The following is a 25,937-nucleotide window of genomic DNA, read 5'->3' on the forward strand; positions in this document are numbered from 1 at the left end:
CGCCTGTCGCTCTTGGAGGGCGTTCCGGCTACAGTCTGTTGGAACTTGGAGTGGGGAGTTGTCGCCAGGTAATAGGGCTTGTGTGGCGAGGGGATGGTGGGGGCAGCGGGAATTTTCTTCGGTTGTTGTCTGCTGTCTTGGGGTGGAGGTCCCCTTTTATTTTATGCTGCCAATGTGCAGGTTAGGTCGAGCGTGGCCGTTATTCGGATGGGCGCCGAGGCCTGAGCTTTTCTCGGTGTCTGGCGAAAGCGCAGGGGCTCATGCACTCTGGTGGGTCGAGAAGCCGACCGTGCGTGCCGAATGGGGATCCTACCTGCGTGTCCGACGAGGGTAGCGTAGTCTTCCGCGCTCCCTGCCGGATTTTCTGCCAGGCCTCTGCGGGGACGGAGACCGTGTGTCTCTTGGCGCTGTCGTGCGCACGTCTACCCGTTTCTTGACGTGGCCTCGCTCTCTGACCCAGCGGGTCGCTGCTGACTCTGGGCGCCAGGTGGCACGCCGCGGCTTCTGTACTTCGTACCCGGAGTGCTCCTCCCCCCTCGGCCTGCTGCTGGCGTGGTCCGCGGGCCTTGGCGATCGGGCTGGAGCTCAGCAGGCGCTCCGCCATTGGAGAGGATTTTGGGCTCAGGGTGATTAGTGGCGCCTCCCGAGCGCACCCGGTGGTAGGTTTGGGTGAATCGGATGCCGCAGAGGCGAGGATGTCGCAGGATTAATGGAGAGCCACACGGAGCTCTCTAGGAGGCGGCCATCTTGGATGGCTCTCTAGCGCCCATCTGCACTTTAATATCTAAATTAGATTTGATTAATTCCTCTAAGTCGGACTCCTGCTCCAGATGCACCCAAAGGTCTGCTGACTTTCTGAACATGACATGGTCCTGTGATTGTAAAGATAGATATTGGGCAGCTGTGGCTGATACATTTAGCTTAATAGCAGGGTAAACTGTCCTGCTGTCACCAAAATTGTGCAACTATCTTTGGTTTTGGCGAAAAACCTGGTGTGAGAGTTATGGATTAAAAAAACTGCAGCGATAGGTACTGAATGCTTTAGAGATCTTATTGATGTAAGTGAAGAGGAAACTACCTCGTGTAATATATGTAATCCCAAGCGTCGGCCACAAGGACTATGGAGGGTCTTTGTTAGGTAGAATTTTCATCTTGTGAGTCTACAAGCACTCTTTGCTGGACTATTGGGTTTTTCCGACTCTCATGAGTAAGTGGGAATCCTTTTCCCCCCTCACCCATTCTTGTTTCTGTACTATGGGCACCCCTTTTTGGGTTTATTTTGATGGAGTCAGTTTCCTCCATCTTTTTCCATGGCATCTGCAATTTCCTAATGTAGCACAGAGCACCTTATGTGCAGTGTTACTCGAAGCTTCTTGAGCTTCCCTCTTTGGTTTGATTTACATTCCTTGTGAGAACTACTGCTCCCAAGGATAGTAGGGTACTTGTTATCCTACCTAGACTTTTCTTGTAAACCCAGCACCCACTACCTTATGTGGAGTGCTAAGGGGACACTGTGTCCCCGTTTGCTTTCTCCTGTAACTTTTTAGTTACACTAATAATTCCATCTGAGTGGCTGTGGCGATTGATACTTTTTCTACCAATTTTGTGAAAAACTTGCAACGCAGGCAGCATTTGCACCGGCGGTAAGGCTCAAATGGGACACCATTGATCCAGAATGGTTCCAGCCTTCTTTTTTTGCCAACCCACAAGGGTCTGTTCTTTCTTGGTCCTCCTGCCAAGCTGGGTGGGGGAGATCCTCATGTGTCTTTTGTCTTCGCCGGGATCCCTTTTGTGAAGCCCCCCCAGAGACGCCAGTGTGTTTAAGAGGACAGGACCCTGGGAGTACTCTGAAGCTCCCTAGGCGTTTGTCCTCCAGTGTGCTTGCTTAGATCCAGTTCCAATTGGGAGGCTGGATGTCCTTAAACTACAGCCCCCACCCAAGGTTTGACCAACAGCATGCATGTTGAGTGGTTGGGTTCCTGAAGAAAAGGCAAGGGTCTTGATACTGAAGCCAGAGTGTCCCTTCTTCAGTCTGCCTGACCAGGAATCCGGTGACCGGGTCTACTGCATCGTGGAAGCTTCGGGCTGCAACCTCTTCTTCATGCTTAAGGTACTGGGAGACTCTTGGCAGAACTCACCTGGAGTTGTTTTACTGCTCCTGGAGAGTCAATTTGTACGTTTGGGAGTTTTCCCACACACGTTCGCCCGGACCTAACACCTGTGCGCCTATATGGAGAAATGCATTTGGCGATTGCTTTCATATTAAAAGTTGGCAAATGCAGGAGTTGTGTAACATACTTGGGCCAAAACATGCAAACAAGCAGTAAATAGCAACGCTGGATGGCTTGTAAAATTATGTTAGGTTAAACTATATTATCCACATTCCCATCATCATACACTTAACTTAATGGTGTCTAAAAAGCAGACCAAGAAGACATTTAGTAGCTCATATTTTAGGACATTTTTGTAAACGTTAAAAGCGTTACAGATTCAAACCTTCTCTTCGACAGAGAGCTGCGTTCCTCTTAATTTATTGTAATATGTATTTGTATAAAACACTGCGTCATGTGCCCGGTGCAAGACAAATTCCCAGGTGAGGCACCGTCTCTGCTCTCGAATCCAGGAAAGATTGGCATTTAGAGCAAAGTTCCACCATTCTCGACAGCTGAAAATGTTTATCAAACAAAGAAATGAAGAGTTAGTATGCAGTTATGCTTGTATACTTTAACTTCCATACAAGTTCGTATATTTTTGAGGATGTTGGTTTATGCACATTCACAGGAAGGTATAACATAGAACTGTAGACGGGTAACTGAACAAAAGGAATTTAGTCCACGAGAGGCTTTGAGTAACATCTGATAAACAACCAGACCAAAGCTTGAGCTGTCCATGCTGTCACTCAGAACATTTGAGATCAATGAAAGTCTGTTATGTTTAGGTGCACATCTACAATGTTATGCTTTGTATGCCCCCCCTCTGTATTTGGTTCCCACGCTCTGTGTTGCCTTGATATACCAGAAGAATAGTGGGTGGATAGGGGAGGCTTGAGGGACGCATAAACAACCAAAACTCCATCAAATACCAGGGGGCCTGCCACCTCCCAATCCCCCTATTGCACCCTATTTTAACCCTTCTTCCCCCTCTACACTGCAAGTTTCCCAGCGAGTCAGATAAAATGCTGGATCCACTGATGTGAGGTCACACAGTGGAATTAAAAATTCCGCAGAGTGTAATGTCTTGCAAGAAGATAAAGAATTCAGAAATGTCTTTATGCAGCAATGTCTTCCAATGTTTCCAGCCAGATAGTACAGTGAGCTTAGTGCTTGTTCTGACATCTGTGCGCACCCTGCCAATGCAGGTTTCGAATCCTGGCAGGGCCAACTCAGCCTTTCATCCTTCCGAGGTCGATAAATTGAGTACCACGGAGTGGGATATCATCAACTGTTATTTCAGCGCTTAGATACCTGCGGGTTTGTAGCGCTATATAAAACTAGATATGATTATTCATGTAAGCCATACACAATGCCTGCATCACAGGACCATCAACTAGAATCACACACATCAGGTGGGAACAAGTTACTTTGCTGCACTTCCATATTTGCATATTCAGCAATGAAAGCTGAACATTAAGATAAATCAAGTTTTACATAATGTGGGAGGAAAAAGGGGTGTACAAATTAATTTTAATAGCTTCCCAAAATGTTATGATTATTCATTAAAGTTTGTCAGTCACAGGCACGAATCGCATTATGAAAACATGATTTAAGCTTCATTGTACCCAATATGCACCAAGGATTACAGCAGTTCAGAGATAATTTCTTAGATTTGGGACTAGAGTTAAGGAAATTAATTTCAGTGAGACTGCTTTAAAGTACCAAAAGAGTATATAACAATCTTCTGACCATCCGGGGTATCGTGACTGGTGTATACATTAACAGACGCAGAATCACATCCTAACTTCTGTAAAAAAAAATACGCTAAGATTGGTGGTGTCCTACTTTTGGGACTGCTGGAGGTTTACTATCCTTCTGAACCTTGATCATTGCATGTAACAGACTATAATGCATGCAAGCCTGCAATACAAGTATGAAAACATGTAAATAATCGTATTACTTGCCAGCAGATTACCACAGAGCGGATCATATGAAATCCCAATGAAAAGATACAAAGGTCGGTTTGAGCACTACAAACCCTAGAAGATGCAGCAAAGCATGAAAAGCCCCAAAGCACACCAAGGGGAAAAAGCAGTAAAGATTTGCATGTGAATAATCTCAACCACAGACCATGCGACCCGAGGTATACTTGTAGTCAAGGAAATACTTACACACTGTAGTTATTTACAAATTGGATTATTTAACTAGTGCAATGTTAAACTCAAAATGCAATTGAGTTAAGTAAGGAAAGTTTCACACACATATACAGGACATTTGCTGTAGTATTACTCAGTTCAATGGTAGACCTTTAGATAAGAAACAGATAAATATCAAGAGTAGCTTTAGTTTAGCATATCAGTCATCAACCAACATTTACTAAATAGCAATACTGGCAAGTTAGATAACTTTGGGTAGGCCTAAACTTTAGAAGTCCAACCTTATCTGGGGAACGAGAGTCTCGAAAGTCAGAAGATAACAGCCACGCATCAGGTTAGAACTGGATCCAAGCAGACACACTGGAGGACAAAGCCTGTGTTGCTGTGGGTAAGTGTGGAGCGTCCGGTTATCAGCGACCGAATGCTGCTGGGAGTTGTTTGGTAGGAACGTGGATAAGGTGATCAGCTACTGCTACTGGGTCCGGTTCAAGTAAGTGACATTTCATTCCCACAGGTCTTTTGCCTGACTTATGCAATATAGTGAATACCCTCTTTATTGGTCGATTCACATCTCAAGACGTTCAACAGTATAAAATCTACATGAGGCATATCGACGAGGCACAGAACCAGAGGGGTATCGACCAGTGGACAACAGGATGTCTTCATATAGTATGTAGCCTAGGGGGGCAGACTTGTCCACAAGTTACATTACAGGCTGTTACTTTGCGTCAGGAGAGTAGGTGATTATTGTTCACAGTCAATGAAGCAGGTACTGTCTCCCCCGCCTCCAGGTCCGAATCCAGGGACAGAAGATAAGACACAAAGTGGCCCCAAATGTTCTTTGGCCGAGTCTGCTGACCACAAGAGGGGCGGGGGGTGCACCATTCCAGCTCATCAAAATGCACCCCCTCGCCATTATCATGCATGTTGTAAGCAATTTCCAACTATGCTTAGGTAGCACGGGTGACCAGCCGAACATGCAACACATTAAATTCACAAGGTATTGCCCTCCCCAGCATAACAGAGACCGCTTCCACCACTCCCTCCCAGAACTCCGGTAACTTGGGGCACATCCACAACATATGGCCAAAGTCTGCTGACTCAGTATTACATCTTGGGCAATTGCTCTCTCTGGCGTGATTAAACTAATGTAGGCGGGCCGGAGACGTATACACGCTGCAGGGTTTTGAGCTGAATCAATTGCAAACGTTTATTAAATGCCCTGCTATGCGTGCGCTCGCAGATCATTGCCCATTGTCAATCAGTGAAGGGATACCCACATCCTCCTCTCACAATCGTCTGCACCTTAGTTTCTCCTGGGGGTGTTGCTCTGGATCAACCCATAGATTGAAGAGACCACTAGGTATTGCAACAGCGGTAGCGTCGGTGGGATATCAGGGAACAACGGGGACCTCCCATCCTTACCGAGAATTGTTATCGTGATACAAATGCCCCTCCACCTACCCGGGTACAGGTCTGCCATGCATTCTATCCCCGCCCCTTTGCACTCTTGTATTATAACCTGATCACAGGTTGGTGGGAGACACTATTTTCCAAATCTGGAGACCCGGGTCGAACGGAATAGAAATCCGTGGCTGTTTCAGAACCCTATTCCATGCGTGGATCGTGCATGCCACCAGGTCACATTTGCATTTGTCGGCTACCTTTCGCGATAACAGGACCACCTGCAGTGTGAAAGGGGGCACTGAGCCTCTCTCAATTTGTATGGGGGAGTAGCAAGGGGCCTCCAGCATCCAGTAGGACGCAAAGTGTAATTGTGCAGAGAAAATACAGCTCCATGTCCGGTGCCGCAATGTCTGCACACTCCCAGGGGAGGACAAGGGTGTCCCAGCTTATTCACGGGGCCGCGGGTGCCAAGCCAGTCTAAGCAGCAGGATCTTCCGTTCAGCAAAATAGCTAACTCCCAGCCCGACTGGGATATTTTGGAAGATGTAGAGACGTTTAGGGACTACCACTATTTTAGCAATCGCTATCCGACCCAGCAGCGAGAGGGGAAGCCTACACCATAAGGTCCACCCTAGACCTTAACACATGCAGATATTCAATTTGATTGTCCTCTAGCAGCATACGAGCATCGCAGCTCACTCGGCCCCCCAAGGTATGTGAATGACCTCTAATCCCAACTGTAGCCCCCAGTGTCCGCCGGTCTGACTATGCCCTCATTCAATGGGAACAAAATTGATTTAGTCCAGTTTATTCTAAGACCAGATGCACGCCCAAACTACGCCATCTCCTGTGAGAGCGGCCCGAGGTTAGTCGCAGGGTCTTTAAGGTATAGAATAGCATTGTCCGCGTATAGAAACATTTTGTTCCCTAGTGCCTCCCAGGACCAGTCCCCTTGCCAGATGCAGTTTGCAGAGCCGGGCCGCCATTGGCTCTATTGCCAATGCAAAGAGCAGTGGCGGCATTCGGCATCCTTGCCTAGTACCGCATCCTAGCTGGAAGGCCCGCGAGCGAGCACCGTCTGCGTGGACCATGGCGATACATACGGGAGCAACCGGTCCGCCAGCACCAATGCGAATATTTTCGTATCCAGATTTAGCAAGGAGAGGGGGCGGTAAGAAGAGCACTCCATGGAGTCCTTCCTAGGCTTAAGTATCAACGTGATCACTGCTTCTCGCATAGTTGGGGGGAGGTGACCCACCTTCATTGCCTCTTCCCACACCAACAGCATATCCTGGGCTATCTCGGGGCCCAGCTCCCTATAGAACTCTGCCGTGATACAGTCTGTGCCAGCTTAGTTAAGGTGAGGGCGCGTATAGCTAGCAGAATATCGTTGCGCGTGATGGGTCTTACATGGGCTTCAATTGCCTCCTGCTGTAGCATGGGCAGGGACACACCGCGTACATATCGCTCCAGCTCCGGAGCCAGGATCGACCCCTTAGACGCGTACAGTTGCTTATAGTACTGGCGAAAGACATCTAGAATAGCATCCGGCTTTACAACCATCATGCCAGCTTAGTTTCTCATGGCAGTAGTAACTGTTGCACCCCTTTCTCGTCTGAGCATTGCCGCAAGCTACCTTCCCGGCCTGCCCTTCTCACCATATCTACAAACCATTGCCGGGCGCGACAGGTGTTTAACCTCTCGATCCGCCAGGGTATTGAAGCGATCTAGCACGTCCCTGAGATCGGCCCTGCCACCAGCATCCTCCCCACCTTCAGCCCTTCTCTCGTGGTGCTCAATTTCCTGCTCCATCTCGGACAATAGCCTTCGAATGGTCTTCAGTATTCCCAGCTCCAGGGACAGGCATCCCCCCTGCAACACTACTTTGAATCCCTCCCACGCGAGCTCATTGTGGGGACAGTGCCCAAGTTCTCCTGGAAGTAGAACTTGACTAGGCTCAACACTTTGCTTTTGTACACTATATTTGATAGGGCTTCCGGTTTAATCCTCCAGAAGGGATGGGGGGCCACAGCGTCCCCCGGGTCCAGGGACCACAGGACGGGCGAGTGCTCAGACAACATTCTGGGAAGAAGGGTACAAACAATTGTTCTGCGTATAAATGAAGGGCTCGCTAGGATATAATCTATGAGCGAGGAGGTGTTTTGGACCGTTGAGTGGAACGTGTATTCCCTGCTCTCTGGCCAAAGTAGCCGTCACACATCACCCAATTCCAGCTCGGTCATGCACCTTCGCACCATTTCCGCAGCTGTAGTCCATGGACGAGAGACCCACACTGATTTGTCTTTCTATGGGTCGACGGCAAGGTTGAGATACCCCGCCCATATAAGATTAGTGTGCAAGTATCTATAGCACATGGATAGCGGGGACTCAAATAAGAGGGGGGTCATCGACTTTAGGGCCATAGATATTTACGAACGTCAACAGGGAGGAACCCCAGCAGCCAGAGACAATTGCAAACCTTCCCGCCGGGTCAATTACAGTTTCCGTAGTATGAAATCGCAGTGACTTATTATGAATCATGGCCCCCGCTGAGTATGTGGAATAGGACGTATGTGTGCATCATGTCTTGCCTGACATTGTGAAACAGGCTCAATTGCGCCCAATCTGTTACCGGCCACTCTAGTGTCCCGACATTTATTATGTAATTTCTATTTTTAGGTTAATGTTGCACATCACAGACTTTTTCATCACTTCCATCAGGCTTCAGCCTCTTTGCATCCTTAGAAAACTTGGTACTGAGTCTAACAAGCATTGCTAGCAAGCAATACATCTGTTCACCCAATTATTAATAATGTGTGCTTTCTCTTCAGTTGGGTCGTAATGACACGGTTTATCTATGACGTCACGGCCATACGTCACTCTGCGTGACGTTGACTCAACGCCCTGCCATTTACAGGGTCTCTCTTAGTAGGCTACGAATTGCCTACAAGCTTACTGATGTGGGATTTAACCTGTAGACATTGGATAATACAAGTGTGGTACTTATATATTCTGTGACTTGATAATGAGCGATAAGGGGCCATGCTTGTTCTACTGACCCGTTCACCTGTATCGGACAATAATATAGCCCTCCTGGGCAGAATAGGGTGAACACCAGGAGCCCTTGTTTCAATTACATTCAATAATAAGCCATTAAGGTGAGTTCAGTATATCAAATGCTCTGTGATATTTCAACTGTTTCATCAGTATTGTGATGAACTTGTCACCACTATTTGATTTCTCATTGCGTGGCTATTCATCTCATATTGCACGTTAGTGTTTAAGATACTGGTGTCAATGCTCGAGGTACTGCACTTATGACTAATGTCAAAAAGACTAGCTAATACCCTTTCTACTTGCTATTTCAATGTAACGTGAACTTCAGTAATTCCACTATACTGGCATTTCAGCCATTTATTATTTGGAACAACGTATTACTAGTTGCAGTTCTATTTTATTAATTCCATTATATTTCACAGGAGGGGATTTTCGTTTCACATGATATAGTTTCTTCACGTGTAAGCTAATACTCCGAGACACAGCAGCTTCTATTCATGCATTTAATTAGAGGTGCGGAGATCTTTTTCTGTCATTCCACCTTACTAGTAATTCTATTGAGAATAATATTGAGTTTAATACCGGTGTCAAGCCCAACGGGTTATCATTCATTATTTCTCTGCTTTTCAGTTGCTAACTAAAGAGCGCAAACACTAGCATTTGAATTAGATTCACCATATCTCTTCGCACCTGTTATCTACATGATGGCAGTGGATACATTGTATGTTTACCTTCGTCCTTTGTAGTTACGGTATGATGGATTATTTACCCCATTGTGAACTTCTTACCAATGCAACCTATTTTTCATCAGACCATTATATTGAAAGAACAAGGGTAAGCTTACATTTTTGGGTATCTGTGGCTTCTAAGGATAATTCAACACTAATGACACAATATGGCCGCACTATGCATGTTAACCTCACCTAAACTATTGGCTTATCTTATTCTCTGGTTCTGTAGCTATCACAGACACCATCTATGACCCTATATAATCTGTGTATGGTGATGCACCATGGCAACGCTACGCATGTTAACTTAACACAGATTATTTGATGGACATTTTGGCTCTTTAGCCATCACAGGCATTACCTATGGATCTATCCCCCACTTTGGCATGGTGATTTTTCTATCTCATGAAGGCTCTATGCCAAATGAGGCTATGCACTTAACCATCACTCAATGAATAATATCAGTAGTCTAATCCAGTAATGTCTGGAATTACAATGACTATATTGTATTTTCATTCATGCCGTGTCCGCTGCCCGCTTTCACCCTGAACCTACAAACTGGTATGTGACATTTAATAATGTTCTCATGTTTCGTTTATGTTTTTGTCCGACTGACTGACCAATGGTTTTGATTTTCATTATGATGTTATTTTTTTCATTTCTTCTATGTTCTTCTTGGTACTGATTAAACATATGCTATTGCATTTTTTGTGACTACCAATCGCATTTTTATTTTTGTCAACTATATTTTGAGATCTGTACATTATTAATTACAGCCTTGAGAACAACCTGGTGGTCGAAACACGTGTCGGCTGACTACTACAAGAATAAATTGACATTTTTTGTGACGTAACACATTTGCTATTGAGCAATCTGGATTTATTTTCTAGAATTTTGTCAACTATCACCAGGTATTGCTCGAGTCAACACTTCCCAATCAATTGTATTTTGTTACATTATCAAGTTCCGATGAGGGTGGGCTTTGTGGACAGTTGAACGCTGCTTGCCTTACAATCCTAGTCAAACTAAAAGTGGTCAAATTAGCGCACAGGTTTAACGAGTCAAACCTTTTACCCATACAATGTCTTGTAATTAATAGAGGATGGCAGCATCAGTGACAGACAAAACCAAATGGTGTCTGAAGAACTTGAACTAATACCAATGCAGAAAAGAAAAGTCAAAAGGAGGAATCAACAACAAAAAAAAAGACAAAAAACATGCCAGCACCAAATTGTAAAAAAAAATAAATCTCTTTGCAATGGTTGCGCTCACTGCCAACTGAGGATGAGGTCTTTAATCTTCATTCCCAGGGTTTGACATTAAATGAGCATATCTCTTGAGTTAGTCCATCTACCTCAGAGGGTGAATCAGTACCGGGCCAACAGGTGGACAAGGTCACACAGAGTGAGCTGGGGTACTAGATTTTGAAGGGAAAGTAACCCGATCGTGTGAACTCGATGATCAAGTAGACTGTGACCTATAACGCCTCTTTTTCCCATGCCACAAAGACGAGGATTGGTGCGAACCACTTCTGGAACGGGAACGTTTTGATATTTTTTTTCAACCAGGAGTCGTCGGTTTCAACTCAACTGATGATTTACGTTTAGATGGACAAGGGGATTTTAAAGGCTTACCTCTCTCCAACTTCCCTTTATGTTCTATCAAGGCTTTGGCCGTCATCGACAGGCAGTCCTCACACTGAAGACGGATGGTTTGACCCTAAACACTACAGGTAGATCATGTGCGGGTCCGTCACAGACATTTTAGCACCGCAGTCCCGTCACTTTTTAAATCGAGACTGTGGGATACATTTACCCACTCAGCAGAATTCCCCTCCATTTCCAAGCTGCACTTCCGCAGTTACCAGCAGAATGGCTGCACTGGCTCCTTTGAGCACCATTGCCTCGCATCAAAACTGCTTTTTGCAGCTACAAAATGATGGCTGCACTGTCTTGCCAAACACCTATTGGGCAAGATGGAACAGGGAGCACACTGAGGAAGGCTGCCAGTGTGTTATCGTACATGCACCAAGGAAGAGAATTGAAAAGCAGCGCCGCTTTGCTTGGGTAAAATCTAGATAATGTTTTATTTTAACAAACTTGCTTCTGATTCAGAAAAAAAAAAATAATAATTAAATGCATTGGCTGTACTGGGGAACCAGCCAAACGGGGTCCCTGTTCAGTTTACATGGACAGTTTTGTGCTGACAACAGGAGAGGCCGCCCCCAAAAGGAGCCAAAAAGAGATTCTGGGACACATACGTGTTAATTTCTGCCCTTGAAAACTTTGAATGGCCAAGAGGAAGAATATCACACCCCCATCAGACTTCTGCCTGGGCTTCAGCTTGAGAAAATAGATTTTGGGACACCCAAGTGTTACTTTTGGAAGTGACACCTACCAGTCACTCAAACAGGGGAAACTCCAGGGCAGCCCTGGACTAAACTGACATTTGGTGGTAGCCTTAAAAAAATAAAAAAAATAAAAAATAAAAAATTGGCCCTGTTGGAGGACAAAGGCCAGCCCATTTTGCTCAAAAGATTATTTAATGAATAAGCTTTAAAGACTTCATTCAATAACCAAACAATGCAGTAATGTAAACGTTTTACAGTTTAAAGGGTAATTTTCGTGGCTTTCAAACAAGATATCGTGGCTGTCCATAGCATGTCTGGAACGTAAACACCAGGAGAAAGTGAATCATGGGAAAAGTACATATGATGGAACGTTAAAAAATTAATGGAAATGTGCCCTACGACAATATGTATATATGCATACAATTGTGGGATTTTGGGGGAAGTGGTTCCCACTAAAAACCGCAAAAAACTATTAGAAGGGCAAAATAATGTCGTACAGACCTGGGAGTGGGAACACCATGCTCTGCATGAAATATGCAATTTGCCCATGTAATTTGCAAAAGTGCCACAACTGTATAAATGTGTGATTTATGTTAAGATTGATTTTAGGCAAAAATGACTGTGGGATGGCTTTGCACCTCATAAAACCAAACCCCATAAACTGAGTCCCCTCCTGGAGGAGGCGACCAACATAGGCTGACCTATCCAGTTCTTCGGGGTAGGTCTAGCTTAGTGCTGCCCAACAAGAAATCCTGTGAGTCACCCGCCTTATAAAAAGGGGAAGCTGACAGACGGAGACTCTCTTTTGAAATTTCCAGCGCCTGCCTATACAGACATTCCAGATCCACCCTGCAGATTCCAGACTCTACTGCCAGAAAAGGGATAGTTGGCTCAGGCCCTCCTATCCAGGCAGAACCGCCCTTCATAACTAAGCCCCATAACAAAATCCCACTAACTCAGGGAAGAAGGGGGAAAAGCTGTGGCACCCTTTTGGGAGTATCCTGTGACCAGACCGGCTTTTTGCCCACTACCTGAATGCCAGCTGTACCCTTGTGATCCAGTGACCAGACAGGCCCAGCTGTTCTGCTAGGAGAGTCCACCACCTTGCTGTGACCAGAGCCTTTTGAGTCTAGAACCCAGTTGACTGCCCCCAATCCCAAACTCAAGTGCGGATTGTGAGTGTTTCCCCATCCCATAGCACCACATAGCATACCCCATCTTGATACTTTGTCCTACTCTCTGAGTAATCCCTCTATTCCCTGGTAACTTGTTTAAAACTGTCAGAATGTTCTGTGCCTTCTGTCCTTGATCTCTAAGCGTTAGCACTATTCTTCTACGCATCTCTGTCTTGCATAGATCCGTAGTCACATTCTGAATAATGTAATTAATTTCCACATAAAGAGAAATGCGGCGTGAAGGGGGTTAATGCGGCCGCTTAACCTGTTTCATGGGCGGCGCTATCTTCTTGATAATCTAGTTTAAGTAAAACTTTCCAAATCGACTTTCTCTGTTAACTGCTTCATTTTACCAAAACCAAATCTTTTTCCACATTGAAAAACTAATCCAGGTATTCAGCTATAGTCCCTCTTTCACTTCCCTATTGTCCCTGTGATGTGCATTTATCACCCAGCCTAAAAATCGCATTCCGATTCGGTCCATTTCACCCATTTAAAAAAAACTTTTTTACATTTAAAACTGAAAAAGTGTAAAATGCAACTTTTCAACGTGTGATTTGGAAGCACTGGGGTTTTACTTTCAAGTTCCTTTCTGAACTTTATGTCCTTTGTTGATACCTTGCCTTGTAGTTGCTAGTGATATTATCTCCCTGATGCTGTGATAAATCATATTTACCTGCTTGATTCAAAGGCACATTAATTTAATTATTTGTCAATTCCAAGTATCTTTCCATGCAATTTCAAAGGGTTTTTAAATCCGTTTTTGCCTTTTTATTTTGTGAATAAGGTCGGATTTTGATTCTGTTTAATTCTGTTTGCTGCCTAATATCCCCGATTCATTGCTGCTCCTTCCTATGCACTCAAAATTCGATTAAGTGAGGTTTGAGGGAGCATTGCAGGGGGAAATCTTAACTCGGGTGCTATGTACCTGAACAGAAAAAGTGTTCCTATTCATTTGTGCTTTGGATATGTTCTTGTAGGCGGTCAACCAAATGTATTTCATTAGTTTACATTGTAATTATCACCCCATTGGTGATTTTTGCCCAATATTCAAACTGTGATTTTCTTTGAACTTAAATAAATATTGTATTTCCACCAACCGGCCTGGTTCATGGTCCATTGTGACCCGGGGTATTTGTAAAAAGGGGGTGTGATACGGGTTGGGTGCCAGCTCAATTCGAATTAGTTGAAAATAAAGAAAAAATATTCTAATTGAGCGCTACATCTTAGGCTAAGGGCAAGAGTCCTGGTCTGGTGTGACGCCCGACTGGAATCCTTTACAGCTTGGGTGCTCGTGCTGGGAATTGGGATTGTGTATTCACCTGTGACAGCTTAACGCAGCAAGCTAACCTTCAAGGTAGTGATACTTTGTATGGTTGGAACACTGTTATGCTGTAAAAAGCGCCTCCCAAAAACAAAGACCCTAAGTATCAGGCCTGTGCATAAAATTAAAGCTAAATCAACCCCAAAATAGACAAAAACCAACAGAATAAAGATTACCCTTACATAAATAAATTAAGAAAGAACATTTTCCAAAATGACCACAGTAGAGATAAATATGGCCAGGGAGCACCTTCTGCACAAATTATTTGTCAGAGGGGAATGGGCAGAGCAAGATGAAAAAGTCTGGCTAGAAGAAATGATGCAACAGGTCATCGCCATGGACATGGACACGTGGCAGGACGGTGGCCTATTACATCAAGCATTGAGCAAGTTGTACATGACTCCGAAAATTAAAGAGGAGCAGATTAAAATTGTCAGAATCACAGCCTATATGTATCTCCATATGGGAGTGATTCGGGAAAAGCATAAAGAAAATAGAACTCGAGTACAAAATCAATCTGAACTCTTAACTCAAATCCAGACTGAGCTAAAATTAGCGGAACAAAAATTGAAAAAGAGCCAAGATTCCGAGGGAGAATCTGGAAATTACATTAAACAGCTAAAGAGGACTTGGCTCTACAACAACAGAATAAATCTGACCAAGAGGCCCAATTAGATTAATTAAATGTAGAGTGTCATGAAAAGGTTGACTCTCTGTAGGAGAGTCAACAGAAGCTGAATCAACAACTAAAATGTAACAGAACCTGCTCAGAACAAATAACCATCTTACAAAATCAGGTCGAAAAATTGGAAGAGGAGAATAGCCAATTCATTATTAAAGAACTGCATCCGCAAACAGAATTTGATCATGAACGCCAAAAATTAAATGCCATCAAGCAACAAAGGGATGACCTGGCTGAACAAAGGGGCGCGCTCTGCATCAGGAGAAAAAGGCCCTATACCAGGAAATGTGTAATTTAAAAACCAATCTGGAGAGTAGGGAGTCAGACCTCCAGGGCAGGGAGATGCAGCTGCTGCTGACATCCCCAGCACCCGTGGTCCCAGACAAGCAGTGCCATCTGCTGTCCAGAGCAGCCAGGGTGTGGAAGCTGCATGGGCAGCTGCGGGTACCACCACACAGGCTCAGGGTCAGCCAGCCAGGCTGTAGTGGTCCCAGCCCCTGGCACAGGGTGACTCAATAGCCAATTTCCGTGCCACGAAGTCCAAGACATGTGCAGTGCAGGGTCCTGGCAAACAGTACCCATCTACCGATACCTGCAAGACGACCTTCTGTAGTAACATCAGTGGCTGATTCCATAGGCCAGTCCACCAGTACTCCAGCCCCTACTGACCAGAGTGGTATAAGCACACTCAGGGTCTGCACCACCTCGCAAGAGGCAGAAGCGTGCTCCAGCGGTACAGGCTGGGACCCCAGACACGGCACAGCAGTCCCACACATCGAGGAAGAGGAGTTTCTGTGATAAGGAACTGGACACGCTCGTGGACTACGTGTTGGAACACAGCCGTAACATGATGGTGCAAGCAGGGAGCACACATATGCCTGCTCAGCGTATGGCCCACTGGCAGTGCCTCGTGGACCGTATTAGCGCCATGGGCCATGAGAGGCGCACAGCTGGTGTCATGACCTTTAACCCTGGCACTCACTGGCAAGTCAGCCTTCCAGTAAGGGCCAGGTCAAAGGCTTTAAAACCTTATCCAAGACTCTCTTGGAGTCAGGCTCACACCCATTATGAAGACCAACATTATAATGGGACTATTTACTTGGGACTATTTAACTTGGGGCGGGGGGGGGGGGGGGGGGTTCAGCCAACATGGAGGCACACACATAGATCAGTTACAAGGAACTGAGCTATGCGGTCTAGTCTTTTGGGTGTGGCAGGCCTGGGACTACTTTAATTGGACTACTTTGGGTGTGGCAGGCCTGGGACTATTTTACCTGGACTACTTTACCTGAGACTATTTAAACCACACACAAACAGCAGAACACGCTTCGTGTTATTCTGCTGTGGGCAGCGTAACGCTCACCATGTCCAGTTCTTTGATGCCAGCTTACCTGAAACCAAGGACCTGCAGAGAGAGAAAGAACACTACGAAACTTACCTGGAATAGTATCCTGTCTTCAATCCATCGCCGACTTCAGTTCCACTCACCTGAAGGTAAGAACTCCATCATCCGGCACTGCATGCATCCTCGAATATCATAACCTGGAAAGAGGAAGAAGAAAGACAGCATTAATAAGCATTTACTCACGTTTCCTCCCGAACGAAGAAAGGTACACAATTCTTACCTGGGTAGTCATCGCCTGGTCAGTATCATTGCTGGAACATCACAGCACTCGGCGAGGAACATCGTGACCTGCAAGGAGAGAAAAGACACAGATTAGCAATATAAAAGGGGAAACAGTACCGCGCATCGCGCACCGGACAGCATCGCGCACACCACGCTTTCGCCTACCGGCCCATGCTCCTCTTCAAACTGCATGACAACACCAAAATACCTTTCCATACCTAAAAGGAAAGAAGCAAGACATTATTATTCGAACTAAGAGGAACATAAGAACTGCATATAAAGACTCTAAAGCAGCAAATTTACAGAGTCGCAGCGGGCCTGGATTCCCACAGGGGGCTTGCACCAGTGAAGTAACTTGGTCGCTGCTCGCCCCCCACATACACGTGCCCCTGCCATGAGGAGCAGGACATAGAACCCCCCTTTTACAATATTAAGGTGAGGAGAAGGCTCAAGGAGGAGGAAGGAGTTGAGGCCAAGGGAGGTGGGAAAACAAAGAATCTGGTATTGAATCCAGCTCTCCTATATTGCAGACCCATCTTTAACCAGAGGCCTTACCAAGGGACCGGGAGAGGGTTCGAGAGTGTGTTAGGCATAATCCTGTGCAGTTCCCTTGGGGAACACTGCAAAAAGATTAAGACTACAGGAGTAAGCAGTAAACCCAATTGGTAGCAGTCTGTACCACCCAGATTTACCTGGTAGCTGTGGCTGAGCAGTCCTCTCTCAAGAAGAGTAGGGCAGTATATAGAGTATATACAATAGGGCTAAAAACACAGTAGAGCAAACAAACACTGACCAGAGCTTTGTATAAAAAGTATATAATTATTTAAAAAACACACTTCAGGCAATATACTAGCACTCTAAATCAAAAGCAAGTTAAAACACAGTCAGGTAACGTATACACACCTCCCTTGATAACTATTAGACAAGTCAGAGTTAAAACACCACGATTTGTTAAAACAGATGCGAGTGCGCAACCTAGATGGCACTCCAATAGTTCAGTTAAAGGGAGAGAAAAAGGCAGAGCATAGCAATAAAACAGGTCCCAACACTTTTAGGACTTCTCAGAAAGGGAATAAAGGCAGTAGACACTGTAGAGCCAAAGTTCATAGGCCAGGCCCACTTTAAAATGGAGCAAAGCGAAATGTGCCCAGGATCACACGGTTTAAAATGCACTAAAAGTCTTTGCAGAATGTTCAAAGAGGTTGGGGCGATTCAAGAAAGGAAAGTTAGAAGGTCTGGGGGCAACCCAGTTGGAAAGCCAATGATTTAAGGGTCACCTTGGGCAAACCGAAGAAAGGGAGGCCAGGCAGGACACACTACCTTAAAGAGAGAGGAAGCCCCAGCGGTGACAGTTGTTCCTGGCAGTGGTTGCAGTTCGTTGTTTCGACCAGGGGAAGAGAGGATCTCGTCGAGGAGGAAACGTGGAGTCGTTGCACTGCACAGGGATGAAACCAGCCGCAGAGTTTGTCGGTAAAAGGTGCGTTCCTTTTATTCGCGGTCAAAGTAGTGAAGCTTGACTATCCGGCTGCCGGGGTGCTTGGCACGGGCGATTCGACCAAGAGACGTCTTTGGAAGGCGAAAGGGGCGAACTAGTTGGTCCCACCAGCTCAGAGGAAGAAGACTCGTCCGGCAGAAGATCTTTTCTTGTTGTTGGGAAAGTGGTGAGTTTGTTGCAGCAGTGCTTCACCAGTGGTGTCGTTGTTGCAGGTGGCTCAGCTTCTTCCCGCTTCAGATTCTTAGGTCCTGTGGCGACTTCTGAAGTTCCAGTCCCAAAAGTCCTGCTTTTATGCAGAAAAAGCCCCATTCAACATCCTAGCTGTCACTCAAACATGCTAAGTGGTGAGCCGGGCGGCTCACCACTGGGCCAATCAGAATAGAATGCGACTTGAGTTGCTAAGGCAACGCAGTCCAGGGTGCCAATTCCCCTACCCACACATCCTGCGGAACCCAGAAAGAGTTGCACCATTTGGAGAGCTTCTGTGGAGAAGCACGCCAAAAAGTGGAACAAAGGGCTCAACCTTGGTCAGAGTTACATAGACGGACACAAATGCCATTTTAGAAATAAGTTCTGGCAAAAAGACCCAACCGTTGATTTAATATTAAATAAATAAACCAGCGGTATCTTTAACATTGCACCAAAAAGTGGTGCGTTTAAAATCAATGGGAAAATCCCATTGCGTACCATTGCGTGGTAACCACTGCCACCAGCCAGAAACTCGACAAGGGGGGACTTGACAGTGCCCCCTTGAAAACAGACCGATGGGCAATCTAATTAACCCCTTCCAGTACTTCCACAATATGATGGTTTGTACTCGTTCTGTTCACAATTTAGGACTAGTAAAGTCAATGGTGACTTTACATTCCCTAGGAGACAGTAGTCAGTCCCAGGGTATGGAGTCTATGTTTGGGGGTCACTATGACACCCCTGTGTTACTGCACTGAGGGTGCTGTGTAACACACACATAAAAAATAGAGGATACCCTATGGAGTAAAAAGAAAACCCCATATCCCATAAGCACACAAAGAGTCAAAGACATACCTCAAATCATGCCTAAGAGTGGGAGGAAGAGAGTCTCACTCTTAGCAGGAGAAAAAAAACAAACCCCAAAAATCCAGCAAAGCTGCTGGGGGACTCACTAGGTTTGGGAAATTAGCCATATAAGAGAATTCTCCCTAACAGAGTGCAAATCATCCAACCAGGGCTGGGTGGCGTCCCCGTGGATATCGGGTGAGCGTAATAGCTGGTGATGTTGTGAAGCGCTGGAATGACCTCCGACGCCGAGCAAAAGACAGGCTGGCTGCCAAGTTCGCCTCTACTCTGGTGACTGGCGGGGGGTCAGCACCAGAGGACGATGAACTCACTGGACAGGAGGAGATCATTAGTGGTTTCATGGCAGTGGAGCAGGTCCAAGGCGTGGGAGACATGCCAATGTATGAGGCAATGTCCGGTGAGTGGTGATGCGCGTGTGTCCAGGCCATATGTATGGTATGTTGCATGGGTGATGTGTTATGATTGTCTGCCCGTTCAAGCTACATTGACATGACTGCCATGTGTGACCGATGTGATGTTCGACTGATGCGTTCTTGTTGTCATGCAGACTGCATACAAACCATGTGCTGCACACAGAGCCAATCCTCATCTCCACACCTGCTCCCTCCTTCCATGACACTCTCTGTCCAGCCTCTCTTGGCCCCATTCTTGCTCTAACCTGTGGTCGCGGATAGCCTGTGATGATCTTCCACTCAACACTCGCTTTCTATCATCACAAGACTGACGTCTCTGTGAGGTCACCCTGCAAGCTGCTCCTCCTCAGAGGCATCCTTCCTTTGCTCTCCATCCCCCAGCAGCTCACTGTCTCTAGAGGACTGGTAATTCCTATGGTGGACTACTGCAACAGGCTTTACCAGGATTTCTGTGAATCTACACTCTTCCCTCTGCAACTCTGCCAGACCTGGACTATGTGTAAAGTCCTTTAGGCTTGGTACAAGGTATCTGCCTAGGACTGTGATGATTGCACAGGCTCACAGTGGCTACGAGTGTTCATTCCTGAACCCTGTGCATTCTCAGCAAGTCCCTATGTGTCCTGGGTCAGCAATTCCTTAAACTCCATCTCCAGTATTTACTTCCTTCTCACGGTCTTTGATCATCCCTTTCATGCTCCCTCAGGGTCAGTTGCTCCTCATGGAAATTAGTTTGTGGTTCTCATCTGTGTAGAGCTGGGGCCTGCCTCTGGTATAGCCTCTGTGCCTCAATGTAACTGGAGGTGTAGCTTCTCCGGGTCTGGAAGCACTTCTGATGCTTCCTTATGTTTTGTGCTTTCTGTCCTCCTCTCCCCTGCTGTAGTACCAGATGACTGAGAGAATGCACTTGTCACCTGCCCACACTGTCTGCTACAACACGGTCCGACCTGCATTGTACATGGCTCATGGACAGTAGTATTCAACTTCCATCTGAGGCTGGTTGACAGTTCTGGCATGGCTATGCTACGTGCCATGTGTGTATTGGCATCAGTCATCTTTGTGGAAGGACTATGCCAGTGACATGCTTGTGTGTGATGCAGGTGCTATGCATCATGCAGTACATGTGTTTTTTTGCCCTTTGACATGCATCCATGTCTGCTTTCAGGCTCCCGTTCCATTTCATTGACACTGCGTGTGTGCCTGAGTTAGTCTCATGTGTGACATGGCAGGTTCATGTGTTGGCTGACAACATTGTAATGCCTATGTGTGTGGGCTATGCTATTAACGTGTATTCATGTCTTTTTTTGCATTTGTGCAGGTGATGAGGCACTGGGTGCAGTGGATGAGGAGATGGTGGAGGAGGAAATGTATTCTGAGCCCCAACCAGGCACCAGTGGAGGACGTGGTGTGGGAGCCCATGAGAATCCATTGGTGCTACAGACCATCCTGGCCAGGGGTGTCTCGGAATACACCTCTGAAGATGCCTATGCCTCTGATGCTGAATCAGACATGGAACCCTCATTGCTGTCGCAGGTGAGTGATTCTACTGTGGATGCTATTCTGTCAGGGCTAGTCAGTGTTGGTATGTCCATCTGTGGTGGTTACGGCTGCAGGGTCACGCTCCACAGTATTGGCTGCTGTTCCTGGGGCAGCTGATCAAGGGAGGAATACAGTCCTGCAGCCACAGGCAGCGCCAGCTCAGCAAGGGCCAGGTATCGTTGGGTCCGGCGGTGTGGGGTTCGGCAACGCGGTGGCCGTGTGCCACCCAGAAATAGTGTGTGGGAGCCATCCATGTATACTATTGCACAGCAACAGGGGGCATCATGTGAGATGTAGGCACAGGGCCTGGATAGGGTGGCCAATTCCATGCTCCCCCTGAAAGACAGTTGGAGCTCCAGCAGCAGGTATTGCAGTCCACATGCCGTTCACACAGGCTGGACATGTCGGCCAGCAACAGGGGCCGAAGGGCTGAACTGGGGGCTTTGTGCACAGCCATAGCTGCTGAGGCCCACAGGGCTGCCGTGAGGGAAGAGAATACCTGCCTCAGATCTACTCTGGCTGCACTCGAGTTGGCCCGCAGTAGATGGGCAGAACAGCAGATGGAGCAGGTGACGCACGTCTCTGTGGAACTCTGTGCAACCCGAGAGGTCTTGCAAGCGGAGATCCGTGCATCCCATGAGGTCCTGCAGGCAGAACTCTGTGCATCATGTGAGGTGCTGCATGCGGACCTCCGGGCCATCATGATGCAGAATCAAACCTTTCAGGCCTGCATGCTCGCTGCCATTGAGGAGCAGACCAGGGCTATACGTGGTCAGCCTCCCTTACCACGCACACCGCCTAATGCTAACCAGAGGGTGATAACAGCATCGACAGCTCTCCCACTCTATGCTAGCCGTGCAGGCCATTAACCCAAGGAGGGTTTTTATCTTCTTTTTTTTCTCTCAACATCCCCACCTCCTCCCTTCTGGGCTGGGCAGCCCACCCCCCCCCCCCCCCAACTCCCCCCCTCCCCCCCAACTCCTTTGGTCTACCATGGCCATTTTTGATTTTTTATTTTTTACTTAATTCTTTGTCTACTGTGCATTCATGAGACAGAGTGTTGCTTTGTGTGGCATCCGAAGGCATCCACTGTTTTCCGGCTGGGCCCATACAGGCTTGTCTCGTGTTGGTACACTCCTTGTTTGTGCCTTAGGGTCCAGACACATATGCCACTCCTGCTTCACCTTTCCATGGGCTTGCAAGGAGGGCAGCGTGTGAAAGTACCAGAGGCATTGAGCTTCCATCATTTCTGTTTTCAGTCTGAAGTCCAACTGTGTATACACCCCTAGTGGGGATTCATGATTGTTTGTCCAGTGCATGGTTCGCATACCTTTTTGTTTGGACATTGGTTGATGTGAATTCTTTCATGTTACATCTTCATTATTACCTTGACTGTCTCCATTATTGATGCCCTTCCTGCTGTATGCATTACCCTGTCCCCTTTAGCTAGCAGAGACACACTCAAGATAGAAGTGGTCCATGTGGTAGCTTTGTCACTTTGGGGCACTTGTGCTATTGTGATTGGTCACTGTCTGACATTGTCCCTGTTGGGTCCTTTGTTTATGCTATGTTATGCTGGAAGATGGATGTTCCTGTGTACGATTTCATTTTGATGTGTCAGAGTGAGTTATTTTTGACGCAGTTCCATTTGTCGAAATGCACTTTGTGACAGTAGTGTTAGGTGTTGCCCATTTGTCACTTTTGACATTGCATGCCAAGGCATGGTGTGGCAACCAGGTGACATGAAGTTTGGGAGGGTTTAAGTGACATACCAGGATTTAAATGTGCAGTTTTCCATGGGGTTAGTGGCATACTGCATCTTCAAGGTGTGCCTTTTGTTCACACAGAATTGGGTTAGTTTTAAGTAGCTAGGGATGCACACAATGTAGCACTTCCAAACACATTCTCAGAGTGGTAAGGTTGGGACAGCTGATTGTCCATTTGTCATCGATTGTCACTTGGAATGTGCCAGGCCTGTGTGCACTCCGCAGGGGTGTGATTTTAGGTGAAGAATTGTGCTACAAGTTGGATACGGGCTGCCTCGCCACGTGCCCTTTTCCCCTCCCATGTGCAGCGGTCATGCATGTGGTTGGGGATGTGGGGGCACCACCATGTACACAGGTACGCCACGCTGTGTTGCAACATTGTGCAGGGCACATGCTGCCACAATGATCCTGCACACTACTGGTGGTGCATATAGTAGCTGTCCATCGGAGTGGTCAAGGGAGCGGAAGCGAGACTTTAGCACTCTGAATGTGCGCTCCACTATGGCCCTAGTTGCAATACGGGCTGCATTGTATCTTACCTGGGGTGGAGTGGTTCCGTATTGGCGTCATCATGTAGCTGCTCAGAGGGTAGGCACTGTCCCCCGGGGAAGTGAGAATGGTTGTCATTAGTTGGATTTGTCTTTTTGTGTCTAACATGCATGCATGCATGCATGCATGCATGTGCACAGGCATTTATACTCACCAATGAGCCATGTGTTGACATGCCTCCCAGCTTCCAGGCCCCGGTGTAGGGGTGACATTCTCAATATGAAACTATCATGGGTGGACCCTGGATAGTTGGCATATACATAGGTAATGATTCACATACAACCTGCACGTTGATGAATGCCAGTGCTTGCGATTCCGATAGATGTGCTCTGTGGCCCTAGGTGGACGTAGGGCCACATGGGTGCAATCAAATGCACCAAGCACTTTGGGGAAGTGTGCCACCCCATAAAAGTCCTGCCTTTCTGCGGGTGTTCTGGGCATGTATATGTGCCTACGGACTGAGGGGCGTGCAGTCATGATTGCCAACACCTGGTGTAGGCAGCGTGACTGCGTGGCCTGTGAAACACCCCCCAACCCCCAACTATGGCAGTTGTCCACTGAAATGACCCAGTGTCCAAAAAAATGCAGTACATTGAGCACCTTTTCCCAGGGGCTTAGTGCTTGGGAGCACAGGGTGGGTGATATGAGGCCCTTGTCCCACTCAGTGACCAGGTCTAGGATATGAGTTGAAAACCCATTCCTGCCATAGACCTGGTCATCAGGCATCCCAAAAAGGCTGGTCCTGGGTGAAAGAAAATGCAGGGGCCGGCTATCCTCCTCCTCCTCCTCCTGCAGTGTCCCATGATCACTGCTGAGAGGAATGGTACGTTCATCGTAGCTTTATATGCGCGTTTGTGTTCGCGTGCGCTTTTATGCATTGTTTTAGGTGCGGAGTGACGCTTACGCCTGCTTTCGCTTGGCGGACGTGTTTCCGGATTAGCGCATCTTTTCCCGCACGCAGGAGAGCCCTGTTTAATTTCATGAATACGTGTTGTTAGCGCACGTGTGGGCTTTACGAGTATTTTACTGTGGTACTTCCCACGTAACGCCCACATTTACGCTTGTTGTTCCCCATTCCACGTGTTCCGCCCCCTTTTTAGGTATGTGCGCTGGACGGTGTGCGCCTTCACTGGGCGTCTCGCGCAAGGTGTTCGTGGTGTCGCAGTGACGTGTTGGACCCGCGCGGATTCAACACAGATCCCAGGTAAGCCACGCGCAATGTGTTCCATGAATCGGAAAACGGGCGCTTGAGCGCTTTTTGCACGCATGCACCCCGTTTTCTGTGCAGATTTATTCCATGAATCGGGCCGTCTGTGTCCTGCACGCTGGTTCTTCACAAAGGTGTCTGCGTCTGTTTCAGTAATTCCACTTGGGTCTTTATCGAATGGTTAGATGTAAACAAAAGGTCCTCTCAAAGAAAATAGTTTCCGTCAGTCTATCAAAAGTTTCAAAGAGTCCCAAAGTTAAAAAAAAAAGTGTCAGGTTGATGAAAAAACAAAAACATCCAAAAATTCTGTTAGGTGGAGGACTATTTCCATTATCCCTTTGCACCAACTTGGTCGATCTCTCCACACTTAGACCAACTTTCTAGTGCCCCTGCGCTTCTGTGATGTATGCTTTTCACTCTGCTTATTGTGCCCCCGTGGCTCCTTTGGGTGTCCCCTAACCCAATATTTCACTTAATTCGCTAGGGCATCTGGCTCCCTCTGCTACTGGTTCTCTTGTGTCCCTTTGACCATTCTGGAGGTTTATACTGCTCGTGTTTCACAGGCTCCCATAAACCTTTGCCTCGTCTCGTTCCTTTTTGTCTATCTGGCCCCAGTGACCTTTGGATGGGAATAGGGTAGTCCTTCCTTCTTCCCCGCTCGTTCTCTTTTCTTCTCCTCCCTCCAACCTTGGCAATCCGTGTACCTGCCGTGTTGCAGTGCTTGCTCCAAAGAGGGCCTGTCTTGTAAGCGACAGCAGCGTTCTGCATGGTTTGCCGCTCTTTTGCTTCTGGTTGTTATCAGTTTTCGTGTTTAGCACGTCTCGGCTCTCCCTCCCTCTCTTCCGCTGGCTCTCGGTCTAAGAGCCAAGGACCCAGTCCTCCCTTAATTCCTGGACTCTGCATCAGTTTTCCAACTCTGAGCCAAATAAGTCCTGTACATGGTGGTGCATTCCAGGTCCGGTGTGTTCTGTGCGGCCTCTGCTACTTCGGCCTTGCACGCTTCCTCGTCTGGCGTATGGCATCTCCGTCTGCCTCCTAAGGCGCTGCAGCCGGCTCCGCCTATGTGCATAGCTACTCCCCTTGCCAAAGTCCCCACATTGGCAGCAGGGCAAATGACTAGACTTTAGGTGCCCATGCTAATCATTTGATGGAAGAGTTTGTTCTAAGTTCTGTTAAATGGTACAGAGGATTCCTTGCCGGATGACCGGGAACATGTTAATCATGTGATTCTACAAACGATTCAATGTTGTATAAAT

General features: G+C 47.0%; 1 protein-coding gene across 1 annotated transcript in view; it reads right to left on the bottom strand.

Annotated features, from left to right (window-relative positions):
• VPS13D (vacuolar protein sorting 13 homolog D) overlaps window positions 1-25,937 on the bottom strand; it is a 3,263,180-nt gene that overhangs the window by 3,057,304 nt on the left and 179,939 nt on the right. The window contains exon 10 of the mRNA XM_069610908.1: window positions 2,497-2,665. Coding sequence (XP_069467009.1) covers window positions 2,497-2,665 — 169 coding nt within the window. The remainder of the gene's footprint in view (window positions 1-2,496; window positions 2,666-25,937) is intronic.

Source organism: Ambystoma mexicanum, chromosome 8 (assembly GCF_040938575.1).
Source record: "Ambystoma mexicanum isolate Mex_15411 chromosome 8, UKY_AmexF1_1, whole genome shotgun sequence".
In the NCBI taxonomy this organism is placed as follows: Eukaryota; Metazoa; Chordata; class Amphibia; order Caudata; family Ambystomatidae; genus Ambystoma; species Ambystoma mexicanum.